Genomic DNA, 21,972 nt, shown 5'->3' with positions numbered 1-21,972 from the left:
GCAAATGGTTTCCTGAAAAAGTGTGGTAGAAACAGGAGAAACAGAACTCTAAGTCATGCATTTGTATTTCTCCTTTCTTCCTGACACCTCTCTCTCTCCATGGCTTAGAAGTAAATGCTTTTTATGTTTTCCCTACCGTAATACTCGGGGGAAAAAAAGTGTTGAGAGGGAATTTTAGGTACGAGTAATACGAGTTTTAAATGCGTTTTACCTTCTATAGGTTTTCTGAAGCATGGGAGGTGTGCAGACTTCTGAATGACCAGTCTGGTTGGAATGAGCTGGCCAAAGCTTGCTTACATCATATGGAGGTGGATTTTGCAATACGTGTTTATCGGACATTTGGTAATGCTGGGATGGTGATGTCACTAGAGCAAATAAAGGTAAAATGTAAAGTCCCTTTTAAATAGGAAATATGGTGATTTAATTCTTCTTTAAGGATTGCTGAATTCTTAATTTTGTGGGGACTTGGTTTTTTTTTTTAAATAGAAGGTGAATTATTTTCAAGAGAGTTAATAGTTACAGAGGAGAAAGTGTCCAAACCACATAACTCTTGCTTGGTTTTCTCTTGAAGTGGTTGCCGTCTCTACTGGAATGCACCACATTCCTTTCTGCATTTGCTTGAGAGCAGCAGAATATATTCATGTCTCAGGCATTTGGAGGCTTTTTTCCTTTGTTATTTTTGAAAAAACATTTAAGGCCACTATTATTATTTAAAAAAACCAAAACAGATTGCAATTATACATCTAAAAGTGTGCATGAAATAGTACTAAAAATATACTTCTGCAAATTGCTGATTTTAGACAGCGTTAGCTGTAGTGGCTTTGAGCTACAATAAGAAAGTGAGGGCTTTTTCTAGTTTGTAGAATCCGATACACATGGTTGTAAAATGTAAGGATATTTTGTTTTACTGTGCTTACTGGATTCTGTTACTTATAACAATATTTTTTTTCTTTTGGACTACTTTTGCACCTATTATATCTTTTTACAGGGAATAGAAGACCACAACCTTTTAGCAGGACATCTTGCCATGTTTACTAGTGATTTTAATCTGGCTCAAGATTTATATCTGGCATCCTCCTGTCCTATTGCTGCACTTGAGGTATTCATTTAAGATGTGTAAATTTTTTTCTGCTGTTTTCATCTCCACCTTAATGTTGGAATATTTTATCTTCTGGTAATTCTGCCCTTTTATGGTTTTGTTCTTACCATTGTGTGACTGTCAGACATTCTTTTAGGATGAATGTCTCTCTCTCAAATTGTCTGAATCTTTCTAGAATACTAGCTCTATATTTGTATTTAGAATAATATAAAGTTCATATTAGAATTCAGAATTTGATACTTGCATCAGAAAATGTTACTGTTCTTTGTTAATAGATGCGAAAAGACTTGCAACACTGGGACAGTGCACTTCAGCTGGCTAAGCGTTTGGCCCCAGACCAAATCCCTTTCATATCAAAGGAATATGCAATGCAGCTTGAATTCACGTAAGTTCTCCTGTAAAGTTGCAGTATAAGAAAATTAAACCAATACTCATGCTGACTAGAAGAATATAGAATTGAGATACTTCAGCTGACTGCGTTGCTGAGAGAGGATTCTGTGAAGTCTTGCAGCTACAGTACAAGGAAGAGTAGTTCTGTAAGGAATTGAGAGATAGAGATATACCTTAGCAAATAATAGTTACTTTTGATTAATTTCAGTATATCTGGGTTCTTTGCAACTGGTAGGTCCACTAATAATATAATCTACTAAATAAATACTTTGTTGCAGGCAAGTGCTTGGAAAATAGAGAAAGTTCACACTATTTAACACTTCTTCTTAACTGGACGAAAGCCTTGCCCTTTGCCTGGCTTTCCTTAAATACCTAGTAGCCTTCATTTTCTTAATATATTTTAGGTAGAGGAGTGTCAAATTTCAAGGCTGCCAGTCCCTGAAAGAGAGAAGGTATTAACCATTTGCCGTGATTTTAAAATCTATTTCATAGCTAATTCTTCCCAGATGAAACCTGGTCTGTTCAATGTCTAAACCAAGAGGAAAAGCTCTTATCTATTAATAGAGTTTTTAGACAACTCCTTCCCCCGACAGTGCCCCTGGCACTGAGAGAGGACACTTGTTGGTCACAGAAAGGAAGGAACGGAGGCAGTTGAAGAAATGCAACCATCTGTAACTTGAGTTCTGAATGTACTTAAGGAAAAAAAATTGCCTTCATTTTTATGTTGTGAAAATTCTAAATAATTTTAGAAGGTTAGTTTAACTTATTTTCCAGAAAAATGTGGAAGTAGAGATGACATTATTGCAGATAGATTTTTTGCCTGTCTTTCAAGGGAGGTTTATTGGTCTCAGTGTAAAGGAATTGAGAGATCAACTGCCTTTTTGACTAATAGCTTGATAAAGTGCATGGGAAGTGCTATGACATACTGTGTACCTGTCTATCTTTCGCATACTTCACATCCTTGTATGGAGTCGTTGATGTCTAAAGCAAGACCAGATACATGCATAATCTGTGTGGTAGGAAGGTAACCATCTCTTCCTATTAAAAATATTCTTCCATATAACTTCCAATTTTCTTTTAGGGGTGATTATGTTAACGCTCTGGCACATTATGAGAAGGGAATCACTGGAAACAGTAAGGTAATTCCTTTTTAGTAATGATAGCATTTGTACTATCATACTACACATTAAGTTGTCATGTTTCAGACTCATTTGAATTCAGATATTTTTTATTCAGTTCTAAATCTATATGACTGTTGCTTTTGGGATAGTAGTCTTTGCATTTCTCTTATTTTCAATGTACAGAATGATGCTTTCTCTAGGTATAAAGCAGCACTGTCGTATTAACATGGCATAACTAGACTTAGGTTTTTATAATTTGAGCAGTTTCATAATAGATGTGCGAATGTCAGAGAAAATATTGCTAGAATTTTCATTTGTAGAACAAAAGTCCTAATTATTCATTCTATTCTTCTTTACTGAATTGTTACCTATATGAAGACAAGCAAGGATTGCGTTAGAAAATAAACATCATATTCAGTAGAACCTCCCTTGTTCTGGCATTATTTCCCCTAATATTTGCAAAATGTCTATTATGAAGCAGCTTAAATTATAATAAGGGAACATAGTAGGGGAAATAGCAATCTTTCCTGAATTCAAGCCATTTGGCTTTATGAAACATCAGTGGCCTTACCACCTTTAAAAAAAAGAAAAAAAGGAAATATCCTGCTTGTAGTTTCTCTTTTTCTCTACTGTTGGTTTTGGAGGAAAGAGGAGATTAGTACTGAGCTGTCTGTAAAACTGATTCTTCTCATGTATGCTTGGTCTGGACAGATCTTGTAAGTAAAATGTAAAAATTAAAGTCAAAGCTTAAGAAGAAAGCTAAGCTGAGTTCTTCTAAATAAGTGACAGCTGCAGCTAGGCAAGGGTTTTGAGACAAAAATTGATTTAACTAATTGATTTAACCATGTAATGTTTTGTTAATTTGTTTCAGTGCTTGGTTACTGTGGCTTTTGTGACCTGATATTTCTGATGTATAATGTATAGTTACTGCTTTTTATTTGATTGCCAGTACCAGGAACATGATGAAGCTTGCCTTGCTGGAGTGGCTCAAATGTCCATTCGAATGGGAGATATCCGTCGAGGGGTAAATCAGGCCATTAAACATCCCAGTAGGTTACTAAAAAGAGACTGTGGAGCTATTCTGGAGAGTATGAAGGTATTCAAAAAAGTTAATAAAGCTAAGGCTGAATATGTGAATTCATTAAACTATTTATTTCTTTGTAATCTTAATTTAGAAATTATATTTTAATTATTTCCAATATTGTAGCAATTTTCAGAAGCTGCTCAGCTGTATGAAAAGGGACAATATTATGACAAGGCAGCATCAGTGTACATCCGGTGTAAAAACTGGTAAGTACAGGTTTCAGGGACTTGCTGTGGTGCTCTTTGGAAAGGAATGATTCTCTGAAGAGCACAAATGTCTCATTAATTATGTTTCATTGATTTTACTGTTCCCTCCCTCAACCTTAAACAAGAACAGTGTTCTCTCAGAAGCTTATGTTCTTTTAAATATAGTCTTACTGTAAATGGGAGATAGTCTTCCTTTTTTCTTTTTTTTGTGTTATGTTTAGTTACCTGCAGTTTTGAGTCCTTTGTTTGTGTGTGCACGCGCACACTGAATTTAGTAATTTTATTCCTGTAGTTACTGTTTAGTTCATTAAATTCCTTCAGCTATAAAATACATAGCTGAGACTGAATATTCAGACAGTTGGAAAGTATTCTAAGTTGCTGGTTCAAGTGGAGTCTGTATCATGAGTAGTCAAAATCGTTGGCATTATGTTCAATACCTTTTTAATTTTTTTTAAATGAATTTGATTATTGTCAAATTTCCAGTGGAAAAGTACAATTTACTGAGAGATTTAAGGGCTTAATTCTTGCCTGATTACATTTTATGGACTTCTAATGTTAAGAACTGATTGGAGCAGAGATCAGAAAGAGCCCTCCTCTTTCATATGAGTGCTCTAAAAATTGGGTTGGAATATTATGTTCATGTACTAAGGAAAATTTTGTTCCATCATAGAATTGTCATTGGCATCAGAACGGACCAAGAGAACACTTTGTTAAGTAGGGTAGCTTGCATATAATGATAGCCTTGATTTGGAAAGTGCAAGGTACAAGCTTTGTTTACTCTAGCAGAAGGAGGTTCAGTTTGGGGAGTGCTCTGTCTTTTAGGCAGAGAGGTGAGATTTAAGGTCAGCCTTTCTTCAGTCTCTCATATCCTTTGTCTTGAAAGGCCCACTGCTTAGTTTGCTGGCTCTTATAGATCATATCACTGTGTGCAACTCCTGAAGCTAGATTTATGGAAGGACTGACGTAGTTCTGTGTTCCTCCACACTCTGCTGTTACGGATGTTGTCGCTCAGAGAATCTGGTTCTAGTTGCCTAGGGTCCTCTGTACAGCCTACGGCCTTAAGCACACTATCGTGGGAGTAATCACAACTGCACCTGTACTGGTGGTCTTATGTACTCCTTTGCACGTTCTTTCAGGTTACAGTTTTAATACTGTGCCTCTTCTGTAGATGAATTAGAGAATACCAGAGGTAAAAATTGTTGGTCTGGCACTTCTTATGCTTGTACATCTCAAACTTAAAAAAGAGAAGATACTGTCCTCCTTTAAGCCTGTATGTTCATGAAACAGTCTGTAATTTCCAGTTCTTACATCTATAAAGTGCAGCTTTTTGAAAATATTAAAGTGCCTTCAAAGCTTATACATTATGTTCAATTCTTTTTTAGCCTCCTTTTCAGTGTTGATATAAATATGCCTGTTTTGCTGGAGAAAATTTGAAGCCAGATATATTTATTAAATAACTATTATCTTGTCTTTCTAGGGCAAAGGTTGGTGAACTTCTTTCTCATGTTTCATCTCCAAAGATTCACCTACAATATGCAAAGGCCAAAGAAGCAGATGGCAGGTGCATTTGAATGCTTACCTTTTTTTATAAAACATGTTGTTGTTGTTGTTGTTGTTGTTGTTGTTGTTATACATTACTCTTTTTGTAGAGAGTAATTATTGTAAAATAAATTAAAAGGCAGACTTTAAATTTTGCGTAAAATAGCCTTGGGAAAAAGGATTCTGAAATATGTAAACTTAAGGTGTTGTGTAAAGATTTTAAACATAATCTAAGGACCTTCCACTAGTATCAAAGATGTGTTTCTAATTCATCGTTTTCCTGTCTAAGCATTAATATCTTTTTAACAAAAATCATTAAATGTTTTAAAGTACTGCACCCAGTGCAATATTCCACTTAGAGTATTTAAGTTCAGTTTGTTTCTAACAACTCCTTAGCTGTGATTTTTAAAGGTCATTCAGAGGGGGGAATAATCATGAAAGAAAATTTTTCATTCTAGAACCAAGTTACTGTTACATTTTAATGGCTGCACTTGCAAAACGTTGAATAATGTGAAATTATTGGCTGAAATGAAAGCCCAAGATAGGTTATATTTAATCACAGAATGTAGTTTCTACTAGTCCTTACCTGTAAGTAAACGTGCTTCAGAATAACGATACTTTATAATATGAAACAGCACCAAAGCTAAATGTTTGCATTGATGAGACTAGAAAATACTATTTGTGTCAATTGCATAGTGTGAGAATGAGAAATTTCTTGATCTTGTTTACAGAACAGAAAAGAAGTCTCATTTTTAAAATTGTACAACTAGTTATCATGTTTGTTTTTTTATTGTTCTCTCACTCCCAAGTGATTTCATACAGAACTGATGGAACAGGTGAACCACTTTTAAGATACACCAAAAGGGATGCTGGCAGAGTAGGTCGAAAACAGTATTGTGGTAGACATTTTTCTGCTGTCTCTGCCTTTTGTTTTCCCATGAGAAAATGAAACAGAGACAAAAAAACATAGTGATTGCAGAACAAGGCTATTATATGCAAACTGAAAGGAAGGTGTCACAGAGTAACCTCTCAGAAATAAAATACTGTATGTTTCTTTCACACCATATTGTAAAGAGTTATTTCAAAGTTAGAAAAACTGATGTGGAACCATTATTTTGCAGGTACAAGGAAGCTGTGATAGCTTATGAGCAAGCAAAGCAATGGGACAGTGTAATTCGACTGTATTTGGATCACCTTAATAATCCTGAAAAGGCTGTTAATATTGTGAGAGAAACACAGTCTCTTGATGGAGCAAAGATGGTGGCCAGGTAACAATCATATTATACAGGTTAAAAAAAAGGGGTGAAAGAGGCCATACCTATTGGAAGTTGGTAAGGCTTGCTAACGTCTCAGACTGTGATTATGGGTACTTGGCCAGTGACTATATATTTCAGTTTATTGATTGAGTTCTCTAAAATTTGGACAGCTAAGCAGGTCCTGATTTTTTTTCCTTTTTTTAACTTTCTGACTAAAATTATATTAACCTGAAGTAATAAGTTTAGACAATAATAAAAGTTGCCATGCTGTATTACTTGTACTAAGTTTATTTTAGTAACCTTAAAATGATAGAGATATAAAATAAATTAGAAATGTATCATATTTGTATACCACAAAATATAATATATTCCTAAAATGTTTGTTGTATTCATTATGCTAATTAGTACTAAGGTATTAATTTGTTCATTCTGATTAGATTCTTTCTGCAGCTTGGTGACTATGGTTCTGCCATCCAGTTCCTGGTCATGTCCAAGTGCAATAATGAAGCTTTCACATTAGCTCAACAACACAACAAGATGGAGATTTATGCTGATATCATCAGTGAGTATTCCAGGTTAATAGTTTGCTTGCAATGTGTTTTGCTGTTCTTTTAATTGGTTTAGACCAATTTGAAATCATAAGACAAGGGTGTGGAGTTTTGTTTCCCAGCCTTTTCCATTTCCAGTCACCATGGAGAGATTTGGCAATCCGTGTCTAATTCAGGCCTACAAGCTAGGCTTTGCTTTCAGCTTAGTTCTCTCCCTTGGTCTTCAGTTTATGTTTTCAAATCTTGCCTGTGCTAGAGCTTTTTCTCTTTATCCATAGAGATCAAGCATTTGTCTAGACTATTTTCTTGTGTCCGTTGAGGAATCCCTTTCTTTGACCTTGATATATGTAGTACTGCTTTTCCAAAACTGAGAATTTTACTGGTACAGTTCTTGACTTTTATCCCCTCTTCTCCTTTTCTCATGGTTCCAGCTCTTTTCTTACGTGTGTATGTCACTTGTCTTTTCTTCTTTTCCCTTTAAGGCCCTTCGTGGCCTCCTCTTCTCTCAGTGAGAGTCAAAAAGGGGACCTTACTGAGAAGCTGACTTTTACCTCAGGCCAGCTTGTCAGTTTGCAATAAATTTTATTTTTTTCACCTGTATCAGGCACCATTCTTTGCAGAAACAGTTCCACATACATATCTACCAAATTATCTCATATTTTCAATTAATCTCTTCCTTTAAAAAATGTATTCTTGTTATGAAGGTTATAAAAACTTGGCAACAGCTAGCTTGGTGGTGTACTGTTGCAGCTGCTTGTCAAGGTGGCCGTTATTGTTCTACTGTTCCTTTTGCTTTCTTCCTTCTCTCCTATCCAAAATACGATGTCTCAAATTGTAATCTAAATGGGTGGAAAAAGGGTTTAAAACTAACTTTGGAGTAGTGGCTGTCTTTCTTTTAGATGTGTACAGTAAAATGGAGTCTTGGTTAGAAGACTAAGTAGTATTCCCTGCTATCATATGGTTACATTGGTCCTGATAGTCTTGCTCTGTGCGATACAGATATACTCGTATATTCTTAAACTGTGAAAATAATTTAGGTGATAATCTATAATCGCTTGCTCTGTTTTATTGTTGCCAAGACATAATGGAAAAATTCATTAGTACGTCATAGTTATGCCATTTGATTGTCTGTTAAAAAAACAGAAATCCCATTATGGTGTAAAACCTATGGAAACAATTATTTCACTGCATTATTAGCTCCTAACGTTTGACATTTAGTCTGATTAAATAGGAAAAAAACATGTAAGACATAATTTGAGTCTAGCTGGCTTTGGTTTTCTTTGAATGTCAGTAGAAAAAAACAAAAACGTAGAATAGGAATTTGTTCCTTCAGTAGGGCCTTTATCTTACTTAATAAGAATACTCTGCTATCATTGCTATCTATCTGTTGCAGGTTCTGAAAGTACTACCAATGAAGATTATCAGAGCATCGCACTCTATTTTGAAGGAGAAAAGAAACATTTTCAGGCGGGAAAATTTTTCTTGCTGTGTGGTCAATATGGACGGGTCAGTACTTAAAGGATAAAACAGTGATAGTTAAACGTTCATAGAAGCTGTTCAAAATACAGTACTTCAAAATCAGGGAAGTTCATAGTAGGCTTTAGCTGCCTTAACTGATGACATACTGATATTTTTAAAAAGTGTAAAAAACGTAAGTAAACTATTTTCTATTTATTTTTTCTATTTATATTTACAGTTATCTACATTGTATTCTGTATACACTGCCATGCACATAACTTTTTCGTAGCAATAGAGGCTCCAGGTGGATCAATGATATACTATTCTCAATGAATCTCTAAATGTCATGAACATAGAAGTAGAATTTATTTATATTTTATTAGCTTGACCAGTGAAGACTTGGTTGCTGACTAATTAATTCATTTAATACTGTGGCATGCCCTAACTTAAAGCTTTTTTTTAAAAAAGGAAGTATGTTAATTGCAGTATGTCGATTGACACACTTCCTTTTGATCAGTTACAAATCAGTGAACTTACACTTATTAAATGTATGACTTTTGCATACTGAACACATAAAAAAAATATATTACTGATTTTTTGCAAATTACAGCCATTGTAGGTGACCACTCCTTCAACTGGAGCATAGGGAGGGTCCTATGGCACATTAATCGTTACTTTCTTCTCACCATATTGCTGTGAACATCTTTCACAGTTAGATAAAGGTATACACCAGAATTTGGCAAAGACTCAACTTTTCCTTCTTGCAGGAGTATCTGTAAGAGCAGCTGCTACCTCTGTAGTGTACGTGGTTATCCTTATGGCTGTAAAATACAGTCAAGATAAGAATTCAGTGTGCCACTTGTCTGTCAAAATGCAGAGAGAAATAACTTGAGAAAAATTAGGAAAATGTTAATTTCATGTGTCTCAGTTTTAACTTTTCTTCTTTATCATTCTAGGCATTAAAGCACTTTATGAAAAGTCCAAGCACAGAAGATAACTTGGCTATAGAAATGGCAATCGAAACAGTAAGCAACTTTGATAAAACAAAAAATTCTCATCTTTTCAAGAAGTTTACCTTCAGTATTGTGACCTTTTCCTAGCGTCAGCGAGTGTGTTTGGACAGATTACAAATAGAAGGAAAACTCTATCAGTAAAGGTGATATCTAAACATTAAAAACGTAGAATAAGATAATACTGACACCAGAGGAAAACGTGTTTTCAGTCTTCAAAGGAGGGTTTATGAATTCATTCAGATTTTTGTGGTTGTGTGTCAGAGACACCCGAGTTTGGAATTTTCCTTTTTAGCAATATCCATATATGATTTTTCAGTTTTGCTGATTGTTGCAGTCTGCACACTATGGTTAGAGAGGTCAGTATGCCTCCATTCTCGCTCTGTGTGACAGAATCACAGAATGGTTGAGATTGGAAGGAACTTCTGAAGGTCATCTGGTCCAACCCCCCTGCTCAAGGAGGGCCACCTAGAGCTGGTTGTCCAGGGCCATGTCCAGATGGCTTTTTAATATCTCCAAGGAGGGAGACTTCACAACCTCCCTGGGCAACCTGTGCCGGTGTTTGGTCACCCTTACAGTGAAAAAGTGTTTCATGATGTTCAGATGGAACCTCCTGTGTTCCAGCTGATGCCCATTGCCTCTGGTCCTGTCACTGGGCACCACTAAAGAGAGCCTGGCTCCTTCCTTTTTGCACCCTCCCTTCAAGTATTTATATAATTGACAAGATCCCCCCCAAGCCTTCTCTTCTCCAGTCTAAACAGTCCCAGCTCTCTCAGCCTTCCCTCATGAAAGGCTCCAGGCCCTTCATCATCTTAGTGGCCTTTTGCTGGACTCTCTCCAGCATGGCCTTCTCTCTTGTACTGACAAGCCCAGAACTGGACACAGTACTCCAGGTGTGGCCTCACCTGGAGTAGAGGGGAAGGATCACCTGCCTCGACTTGCTGGCAACACTCCTCCTAATGCACCCCAGGATACCATTATCCTCCTTTGCTGCAAGGGCAGATTGGTAACTCATGTTCAACTTGGCGACCCCCAGGTCCTTTTCTGCAAAGCTGCTTTCCAGCTGGGTGGCCCACAGCATATACTGGCGCATGGGGTTGTTCCTCCCCGGGTGCAGGATTGTGCACTTCCCTTTGATGAACTTCATGAGGTTCCTGTCAGCCCATTTCTCCAGCCTGTCAAGGACACTCGGATGGCAGCACAGCCCTCCCATGTATCAGCCATTCTTCCCAGTTTTGTATCATCAGCAAGCTTGCTAAGGGTGCACTCTGCCCCATCATCCAGATCAGATTGGACCCAGTATTGACCCCTGGGGTACACTGCTAGTTACTGGCCTTCAACTAGACTTTGTATTATTGATCACAACCCTCTGGGCCTGGCCATTCAGCCAGTTTTCAGTGCACCTCACTGTCTGTGCATCCAGCCCGTACTTCATGAGCTTCTCTGTGAGGATATTGTGGGAGACAGTGTCAGAAGCCTTTCTGAAATCAAGGTAGACAATATCCACTGCTCACTGCTCTCGGCTTCCACTATCAGACAGAAGACCAGTTGCAGCATCAGTCTTATTAACACCTTTTGGTTTTCATCTTTATTATCTCTAAAAATCTCTTTTCCATCCCTAAAAAAGGAAGACATTTGGGATGAAGCAATCTTTGCTTAGTTAATTTGCTCATGATCTCCAAAATTATGTAGTCATCAAGTCTCCAGCTCATGCTGCACCTCAGTACGTGTGAACCATCTCTGTTTCTTGAGATTCCCTTCTAGACAATATATGCTGGAAACCTGCCTAAGCAGGCCCATTGCCAGCTTCCATCTAAGCATCCACTGCGACTTTCACTTTCCATCATCCAAACCATGCTCAGACTGCCTCTGTTCCCTTGAAGAACCCACAGCTTTGAAAATCTTGTTAGGTATCACAAGTTTTTTCAGACTCTTAAACAGTAGGTCTGACTCTGCCTAGAGCTAGCACAACTGCTCTTGAGGCCTTTCATCTCACAGAGCTGTTGGCAAGGCTTGTAAGACTGAAGTTTGAGGTGTCTAATGCTTTCCTCTGGATCCAGATGTTTCAGCCCAAATGAATAAACCAAAGGCTATGAAACAGCCCAAAGACTATTGCTGCAGTTGTACCATATGTATCGTCGTGGAATCTCAACATCTCAGCTGTATTTTTGAGACTGTCTCTTCAACCGGCCAGATAGTGCTGGCTCTATTCTAGTAACCAGCACTGAATATTCCTCTGAGACACAAATTGTGCTGGGTTGATTGACATAGCTTTGTGACAGCAGGCTTCAGCTGAATCCCTAGATTCAGATGCCTTCCCAACACTGAAGCAGAGGAACAGTTCATGCTGGTAGAGACCTATTTAGTTATAATCCCCTCACATAACACATTAGAAAATAAATATGAACTACTGCGTGTCAAAGCTGATGAACCAAGTAGTCATCTGGTTTGAACACACAGAACTTTAAAAAATCGTTTTAAATCTATCTAGTTTCAGTATTTTTATGGAAAGCCTCCTTATGAGTAAGTATTTTTCCTTTCTCCTTCATATTATAATTTCTTCTGTCTTTATTTAATAGGTGGGACGGGCAAAAGATGAAGCCCTAACAAATCAGCTGATAGACTATCTTATGGGAGAGAGTGATGGCATGCCCAAGGTATTGTGTTTTTATCACTGCTATTGTGTCACGTTTCTGTGCTGCAAGATCTTTTGAGCTTATTTTGTCCTAAAATTTTTGGTAGACACAGATTGTGTTTTAGCTTGGTTTCATTAAGGAGCAAGACTTACATGATCACTCTGTGAGTCATTCACCCAGTAACTTCAGTTTTGGAAAGATAAGAAAGGAAGTAACTATCTTAGATATAATCATCTTTCTCCAAGCTTTATGAAAGCAGGTAGTTGGACAGAGGAGATTCAAATTAACACTCATACTGACGGAAAGAGACAAGACTTAGCTGTTTGTTCATGCCAGTTAGCCAGCTGGCTGTTGCCTTTCCCAGATGGACGGTCAGCACGTGTGTGTCTCAAGACTAGCTGCAGCACTGATCTCTTCTTGCAGTGTGGGGAGTTGGTCTAACTGTTGCAGTGGAGGAAAGTAAGGTCGTAAATAGGAGATGAAGGACAGAAACCCAAAGAAGGTCAGGGTACATTAGTTCCTGTATTCACACATCAACTTAAGACATAAAAAGTTGTGGACAGATTTTCAAAATTACCCAGCTCCTTGTTGATTTCTTAAGTGACTAATGACCATGTTCTCAAAAAGAACTTAGCCCAAAACAACTCTGTTTTAAAATGTGAAATGAAGGGAAAAATTTGGCACTGAAATCACTTGAAAATGTAACTGCTTCATGTGGATGCCCATATGAGAGTTAAACCTTGTTTTTAAAAAAATTCTTTTTTGATTTCTTATTATGTAGAAGTATTTAGTTTAAAGTTTGAATTGATTATTCGTAGAGTCATAGGCTGTAGTTCCGTAAACTAAAACACAGTTTCTGTTCTGTGTTGGAGAATGCAATTACATATTTAATTTATGATAGACAATAAAAAAACAGGAAGCACATTTGAAGATTTTTGGTGACAGACCTTCCTAACTTGGAATTTTGATTAACAATAGGAGAATAAAACACGGTGGACACTGATTTTTACATTGTCACTCATCATTGGCATAAAAAAAATCTTTGGATCCTTAGACCCTTACGTATTTTTATTTTATACTATTTAGGAGGTGCTTTGTGAGATAAGAGGTGCTCTGTGCTATGAGGCTTCTTTTAATGTCATGTGATCAATTGAGAGGTCCATTGCCCTTTCTTCCAGGTTTCCTGCTCCTTTGTTAAAAGCAAAGCATTCATTGGGTGCAATAAAAGGCTTTTGGCAGACTGGTAGACTATTTCATCTTTTTCTCTTTTGTATATACGGATTTGGGAGTTGGAAGATGCTTGCTGACAGATTTTTGTGTATTAATTGCCAATGCCATAGCTTTGGTAATAAAGGAAGAGGATCATTCACAAACTAAGCAGAACATAGATTAGATCTGTGCTATATATGTAATACAAGAAGTAGATTTTGACCATATTCTGTTGGTATGATTTTTTTCCCAGGACAGGTTAAAAATGTCCACTGTAAATATCGTGTTAGACATCAGAACAGCAGCATCTGAGGTTAAGATAATAAACAGCTCTTTTGCAGAGTGACTGCTGATGGGCTATCTGGTTTCTCTGAGTTCGAGCTATAGAAAAACAGGCTTCACAATCCATTTTTGGCTTTGATGTCCATAGAGCTTATGGTACATTCAATCATATTTGGGCTTGAGTTTATGGAACGGAGTGGCTGAGCCACTTGAGGTTTTACTGCCTGTTACAGCAGAGCTTGAATGTGAGCCAAGTGGTGCTGTACCCATGTTTTTCTACTGTGAAGGCTAGACCTCAGATGCAGACATTGCAGTCTGCAATTAATTCCTTAGTCAAGGAATTTAAGATCTCATACAAACTCACAGTAAATACAGTCAGGTGCAAAATGATATGTGTGGAAGAATAAGTTCTGCCTTACTGAGGGGAGTAAGGTTTGGTAATGATAGAGATGACATGGTCTCGGTGCAGTAAGTTTATTTTATCGCTAATATTACAGCAGTGGTTTATGATTCTGTTGTGAGATTAGAAATTCTGTCTCTTTCCTCTTTGTATGGTGCCTAGAGATTAAGGGCTTGATATTTTAGACTTTCAGAGACACTGGACAGTTGATGGCCAAGCCAATCTTGCTTTTATAAAATTAAAAAAAGAAAAACCACCAAACCCTCTATCTCTTTATAGAATAGAATAGAATAGAATAGACTATTTCAGTTGGAAGGGACCTACAATGATCATCTAGTCCAACTGCCTGACCAATTCAGGGCTGACCAAAAGTTAAAGCATGTTGTTAAGGGCATTGTCCGAATGCCTCAAACACTGACAGGCATGGGGCATCAACCACCTCTCTAGGAAGCCTGTTTCAGTGTTTGACCACCCTCTCAGTAAAGAAATGCTTCCTAATGTCCAGTCTAAACCTTCCCTGGTGCAGCTTTGAACCATTCCCACATGTCCTGTCACTGGATACCAGGGAGAAGAGATCAGCACCTCCCTCTCCACTTCCCCTCCTCAGGAAGCTGTAGAGAGCAATGAGGTCGCCCCTCAGCCTCCTTTTCTCCAAACTAGACAAGCCCAAAGTCCTCAGCCGCTCCTCAGAGGACATTCCTTCCAGCCCTTTCACCAGCTTTGCTGCCCTCCTCTGGACACATTCAAGGACCTTCACATCCTTCTTAAATTGTGTGGCTCAGAACTGCACACAGTACTCAAGGTGAGGCTGCACCAACGCTGAATACAGCAGGATAATCACCTCTTTTGAGTGGCTGGTTATACCGTGTTGGATGCACCCCAGGGCACACAGCTGACTCATATTGAGCCTGCTGTCGACCAGCACCCCCAGATCCCTTTCTGCAGGGCTGCTCTCCAGCCACTCCTCTCCCAATTTATACTTGTGCCCAGCATTCCTCCATCCTAGGTGCAGAATCCAGCATTTCGACTTGTTAAATTTCATCCCATTAATCATAGCCCAATGGCTATTATTATTTACATCTTATTATTTACCTGTAATTTGAAATGTGAACATTAATAAAATTATGAGAGAAGTGAAACATAGTGAAACAAACAAAATACAACTGCAAGAGACCAGAAAAGAATGAAGCTGTTTGAGGCATTAGATGACAAATCTGTGCAGCATCAGTGTAAGCAAAAGTAATTTCATGTTTATGCTGAAAGTTGGGTGGACAGAAACTGTAGCATCCAGTCTGTTTTCTAAGAGCGGCAGCCTAGCCATCTGAAAGAAGTGCATAGGGCTGGGTGAGGGAAGTGAGCTATAGTATGATCTCCGTAGTAAAGAGGTTCTAAAGATTTTGAAAACACTTAGGAATTTTGTGAATGCTGTAATTGCCATATTTAACATTGTTTTGAATGTCAATGTAGAGCTTTCTTTTCCTTGTTTAAAAGCTCTCTCTTGTTCTTCTGAATGCTTTAATCGAATCTGCCATAGTCTCTCTCAGTGAGTAACAAAATTTTACATTATCAAATCATACATACTTGTTTTAAAAACCTACTTAAAAACAATTCATGTTTATCCTTATTATGCTGTGGAGACAGCGTTTTTTAAATTATCAAGCAAATGGGGTTGTTTTTAGAGAATAGCAGCTTTTATGTGGTGGTATTTTTGTAAAGCTGAAAATAAGAGTGAACTTAAAGTAGCCATGCAGCAGAAACTTGCTAATCCTTTCAAGCATTGATCTTCAAACCAGATCATCGCTCACAGCAGCCTGATCACTTTAAATCTTTCATAGCCAACAATTATGTGGGGTTTTAATGAAGTACCATATTATCAAAATTATTATGCTTACAAAAATTTTGCTACACTATTGTCTGACTAATTATAAACTATTTCTTAAATGTGTTATTATGTCAACTATTGTATTTTGTTAACTTTAACATGTAAAGATTCTTAATTTGTCATGTATGTTCTTTTGTAATTTTTCAGGGAGCGTTAACTAGCAAGGTTCTGCTGTTTTCTGTGTGCATAATTTCTAAGCATATGTGTTTTAAAGAGCAAAACTAAATTAAAATCATGGCTGTCTAATACTAAGATTAGACAGATAGAAAAGACCTTAGGAAATGTGTTGTCAATTGAAAATTCCTTCCTGCATTTTTTGCTTTTAAAATGGCTAACTTTAAAGGTAAGAATATGAAAGTAAAACGTGAGACTAATTTTTCTTAAATGCCTTCTACTTTTATATTTTTTCTACATATGGCAGCCATATAAGTCATTTAAATATATTATTTAAGTAAAATACAATTAGGGACATGGCAAATACCTTGTAAGACCACTGGTCCGTGCTGGGACAGGATCCTTCTCCTGCTAGAGAAAAGGGAGAAGCAGCCTGGATGGGGAAGAAGTGCAGCCTTCTGCTATCATCAGTGGAACGGCCCTCTGTGGTCATTAGGAGGTGTCAGAGGCTGGGAAGAATTACATCATAACCTACCATTCATAATGATTTTTGTTTTACCCCACTCAGGGAATAGCAATTTTCTTTTTTAAGGCAGTTAATAATATCCACTGATATAAGTAGTTGTGGTTACTTTATTATCCAGATAACGATTTCATTATTGTTAAATTATGGTTCATATGATGTTTGACCTTTTGATCATGTGTTACTTAAAATTCTGCTCCATCATTAGTTTAAAAGTAATTACTTTAGGTCACTTAATGTTTTTCATTATATTGCAACTTAAGAATTTGACTCGCCTTTTTTCTTTCTGTATGCCAGTCTTTCTCTCTTGCTTTTATTTCTGTGATTTTTCATCTGTTTTTTTCTTGCCTCTCAAGTAGGGAGTTAATCTTTGCGGTCATCTTCTTTATAAGGACATGTCTTTATATTTTTCATATTTCTCTTCCTTTTAATTTCTGCTTTTTTTTACTATGTTTTTGAGACTTGCATACAAAACGCACACAGTATTCCAGACAACAGCACAACACTGATTAATACAGTTCTTTTTAAAGAAACTTTTATACCATTTTAACATAAAATACACATGGTCAGTGTTTGTTTTTTATTAATAATATTGCAGAATTAGTTGGTTTGTTTTTTTTACTAAGCTGTCTATAAAGCTACCAGTGATTTTCCTGATTCGTCTATATTTAAGTTGGAACCATACCATTAGAGACAATATTTCAGCTTAATTTAATCTTGATTTACTAGGTCAAAGATAAATTGTTGTCTACAGACTTTACTTTTTATTGATTCCATTTTAGAAATCACTGCTAAAGATATAAAAGAGTGGCCCTAGCCCAGGTTTTTTCACACTTAATAGTTCCTTTTCATCATAAGCAAGGTCATTTTATTTCATATTTTGTATTTTAGCTGTATTTTTAGGAATGACCTCTTTTGAGAATTTTCTCAAAATCCTTATGAAAGACCAGTTCTCTTTTCTCTTGTTGATTTTTTTTTAACTAGTCTGCTAGAAATTCGAGTACACTTAAAAAACTAGAACTCATGTTTGTTTTCTTCAATACTACCATCTTGTTTTTTAAAGTTTTGTTTTAAAAATATTTCACTAATTTTCTTGATGTTGAATTAAGCTGTTGGATTGCCAGTTCTTGGGTGAACTCTTTGCTACCTTTGCCATTCTTGAATTCTGTAATATATCAACAGTATGTAGTATAGCAAATTATAAATCTTACGCATTTTGGTAGCTGGTTGTCCCCTTAATTTTCAATTCTTTTAGCTGTCTTGGATGTCTACCATCAGGTCCCAGAACAGTACACTCTTTAATGGCCAGGTGTTGTCATCCTTATCCCCACTAAGCAATGTTTGCATCTAGATCTGTAACACGCTTTAAGCATTTCTAGCAAGATTTCGATTTCTGAAAGGAGTCCTTTAGTTCTTTTCTGACACCATAAATGCCTACACGTCTGAAGTTGGGTTTCCACCTGTACAACTCTCTATATGTGCCTAACAGTCTGCGGCTTTCTGCGCCCATGTTAACAGGGCTTGGCAACTAACTGCCACAACTCAGCCAGGGTCCTCAACGTGGGTGTTTATCTGACTGTCCTAAGGGCCAAAACTTACAGGGGAACGTAGCATAGCTAAAGCATGTTGATACGAAGAGCTCTTCGCGAAACAAGCCAGCTTGTCCGCTTTCTTTGAAGAATGTGGTGGTGGGATGGGCAGGGAAAGAAAGGGAATACAGCAGTACGTATTCAGTTAGTATTAATTGCTTTTGTGTGATTTAATTAAGGATGCCAAGTACCTATTCCGCTTATACATGGCACTAAAGCAATACAGAGAAGCTGCCCGAACTGCTATAATAATTGCCAGGGAGGAGCAGTGCTCAGGTAAGTCTGTTTTCTCGGATATGACAGCATCTCAGACACTACACCCTTGCAGTACTTGGGGTACCGTTATTTATATACTTAGAAAAGACATGTATCAGTGCTTTTAATTATATTCAAATTTAAGTTTGAATTTGAAGTAGACTTTGTGAAAAAGTTGGGACTCGTACCTGTATATTAAATATTGGAAAAAAGAAAATTGTGGAAAATACCTGCATTCCTTAGTACATTCAAGTAAACATAGTGATTAAGATTGCCTGCAACTTTACTTTTCTGTATCTCACAGATCTTAGAATTGCAGTTTCTACATGCAGTTTCCGACTTCGATACTGATCCTTTAGTCTTTGCACATGATGTTTTTTAGTGGGAGATGTGCACAGGAGATTATTTCTGTTGAAGGATCAGACATCTGCTTACTGAAGCCTTGTTTTCCCCTGTAATAGGCAGCTGAAATCAGAAATAGAAAAAAGTAATAAGAAGGGACAGGGCTAGAAGCAAAATAGCTATTGCCTCCATTATTCGTGCTCCTCTGTAGCCATGGCAACAGCCCTACCATAACACTGCTTGCTTTTCATTTCAAGTTAAGAAAAATATCTATAAAGGAAAAAGAGCAGCCTCGGGAACAGCCCATTCAAATTAGTATTTATGGACTGCTCCTCCTCAGCATTGGCCTAAGGAGTGGAAAATCTCTTAAACCCTTGGCAAGCATGATCTCCCAATTCATCGTAGCAGTGAATAAGGCACTTGTGCTAATTATGTAAGCAGGAAATGTGAAGGCTGAAGGGTTTAAATATTTACTAGCTTCTCTGAATCTGAAAACTTATATCTAAAATGCAGTATCCCATGCTGTATTTCACATTCCCTAATAGTATAGATGTGTTCTGCAACAGTGTAATAATAAGCACAATATTTTTCTTATTAAAATCAACCAATCTTGTAGTAACTGTTTCCTCCGCAGAGGCACAGTTTTAGAGTGTCCCCCTCTTCCTTCAGGAGATTTCTGTGAGTTTGAGACTTGAAGTTTACACCAGTATAGTTTATTCTTTCCTTAAAAGTCAAACCGTTTGGTATTTTCCTTTGGGTATGCCATTTTATGTGCAATTTTCTTTTAAGTTGTTTTTTTATGTAATCACATGATTTTAAGACTGATCCTATTATACTGAGAGTCAGTAACACAGCATGAAAATTTAATGTTGTTTTCCAGCTGCTACTTCTGGAGTGATATTTACCTGCCTCACACAAATTCCATGGGTTGATTCAATTGTAGCATGTAACAACATGTAACAAATTGCTCTATAGAGTAAAAACATTGGCTGATAGAGAAAGAGAGAGAGAGAGAGAGGAAAAAACTTTGCTGAAATAACTGAATCTGAAATTTCCTTTAAATGCCTCCAACTGGAAAGAGTATGACTTCCTTATACTCTAATAATGCAAAAAAAAAAAAAACCCCACACAACAAAGCAAGAACAAACAACTAGCTAAGAGTAGACTAACCATACTAAGCACTGGTTGTTTTCAGCTACATTGATAATTTAATGAAATCCTGTGGTTTCTGGACAATCCTTGATAGTAACCTTGAAGCAGTATAAGCTAGTGAATTAACATTCACATTTTAATTATCTCTCTGAAAGGTTTTGGGTTGGTTTGGTTGCAGAGGCAAGGAGTTGCCAAAGCAAATGATAAAGTAAAAGTATGTTAAATTAACATTTAAACAACAGCTTTCGAATGTCTGACACTGAAGAACAAAAAGAGGCGACATCTCTAAATGCTCTAAAAATACCTTTTCTCCTCTTTATTGTGGGAGCAATGTATTGGGTACAGCATCTTCCATTTCGAAAGTTTCATTATATGAAATTGTCATCCATATATGTATTTTGTTACTGTTTAGATGACTTCTCCCAGTGTAATTTTTTTTCTTATTTAACTCCCTGGCTGATACTGTTTAGGATACTGTGACAAGCAACTGCTTGTGACTTTCCAAAGAAATTGTCATGCAAGTGTTTTGCTCTGAGAATCAACATAACTTCCTGTTCAGCTTCTGTATATGTCATTAGTAAAGAAATTGTTATGAAAAATTAAATTTATTATTCAGTGTTGTTTGTTTTTAAGGAAACTACCGAAATGCACATGATGTTCTTTTCAGTATGTATTCAGAGTTAAAGACCCAGAAGATTAAAATTCCTTCTGAGATGGCTACAAACCTTATGATTCTACACAGCTATATTTTAGTGAAGGTAATGAATTGAGAAACTGCATCTATGCATAAATTGCACAGTCTCTGATTTATTGAACTGTACATATGGATGCTCTGTATACATAAATTACTTACTTTGTCATATAAGTTGTATCAGAGAAGCCAAGTGCATGCTAACAAGGACAATCCATACCTTTTGGTTGTTTCTGCCTCTTTGATGAGCATATTCTTTTTTAAATGCCAAATAATTAAAAACCTACATCTGGCCTCCTGTATTTCCTTTGCATTCACACTTACCAATATGTTATGCTGCTACTACAATTATTAATTATTATGCATAAGCAGATCGCTGCTTTTCTGTGAATGAAATTAAGCGGGGACTCAAATGATTTCTAGTAGTTAACCCATGGCCCATCAGGATATCCATCCAGCCTACGGCCAGCTTCTGGCCTTCCTCTCCACCACCAGTGAGGCAAGAGCAGGCAAACAGTGGGCTGAAGGCCAGAAAGACTGTTCTGGGAAAGAGCCACTATAAAGTCTCTGGTCCTTTCTCTAGCGCATAATACACCTCTGCCTAGTTTCGTGAAAGAGCGGTGGGCATGCAGCTCCCAGAAGGATGAACGCCAAGAGGAGGCTGCAGGAATTGCTCTCTAAAGGCTGCAGTTAATTCGATATGTTTGTTGCGTTCCAGACTCACGTGAAACGTGGTGATCACATGAAGGGAGCACGCATGCTTATACGTGTAGCCAACAACATCAGCAAGTTCCCATCACGTAAGTGCTGACAGCATAGAAGAGCATGCTGTGCTCTACAGGACAACTCATTAATCATTTCATTAGAAGGTGCATTCTCTTCCTGTGATCCTATGGTGCACACGACAAAGTGTAAATACACGGTGTGCTCTGCCGTCCTCCGCAGCGCAGCTCTTTGATACACGGCCTCCAGGATGGGTTCCTCACCAGCCGTTTAATCTGTCCTCACCCACCTAACTGCAGTACTGAGCTGCCTGAACCACACACAAAGTCTCAGTATGTAATGAACTGATTGGTTCTGTGACTTTATCACAAAATTTTAATCAGTCTTCTTTTGAAAATACTTCTTGGGTACCTGGAAAACGTAGACTAAAATGTAGACTTTAGACAGTGCAGACCAGATTTGG

The 21,972-nt window shown here is 37.2% G+C and overlaps 1 protein-coding gene across 1 annotated transcript in view; it reads left to right on the top strand.

Annotated features, from left to right (window-relative positions):
• WDR19 (WD repeat domain 19) overlaps positions 1–21,972 on the top strand; it is a 48,872-nt gene that overhangs the window by 20,591 nt on the left and 6,309 nt on the right. Inside the window, exons 18-32 of the mRNA XM_009332468.1 lie at positions 221–380; positions 989–1,099; positions 1,375–1,484; positions 2,571–2,628; positions 3,566–3,706; positions 3,818–3,900; positions 5,378–5,461; positions 6,561–6,707; positions 7,133–7,257; positions 8,637–8,749; positions 9,658–9,726; positions 12,291–12,368; positions 18,526–18,622; positions 20,729–20,853; positions 21,505–21,586. Coding sequence (XP_009330743.1) covers positions 221–380; positions 989–1,099; positions 1,375–1,484; positions 2,571–2,628; positions 3,566–3,706; positions 3,818–3,900; positions 5,378–5,461; positions 6,561–6,707; positions 7,133–7,257; positions 8,637–8,749; positions 9,658–9,726; positions 12,291–12,368; positions 18,526–18,622; positions 20,729–20,853; positions 21,505–21,586 — 1,583 coding nt within the window. The remainder of the gene's footprint in view (positions 1–220; positions 381–988; positions 1,100–1,374; positions 1,485–2,570; positions 2,629–3,565; positions 3,707–3,817; positions 3,901–5,377; positions 5,462–6,560; positions 6,708–7,132; positions 7,258–8,636; positions 8,750–9,657; positions 9,727–12,290; positions 12,369–18,525; positions 18,623–20,728; positions 20,854–21,504; positions 21,587–21,972) is intronic.

Source organism: Pygoscelis adeliae, unplaced genomic scaffold (assembly GCF_000699105.1).
Source record: "Pygoscelis adeliae isolate BGI_AS28 unplaced genomic scaffold, ASM69910v1 Scaffold59, whole genome shotgun sequence".
In the NCBI taxonomy this organism is placed as follows: domain Eukaryota; kingdom Metazoa; phylum Chordata; class Aves; order Sphenisciformes; family Spheniscidae; genus Pygoscelis; species Pygoscelis adeliae.
Note: the sequence above shows the minus strand (reverse complement) of the source record. Positions and strands in the feature narration are given on the sequence as shown.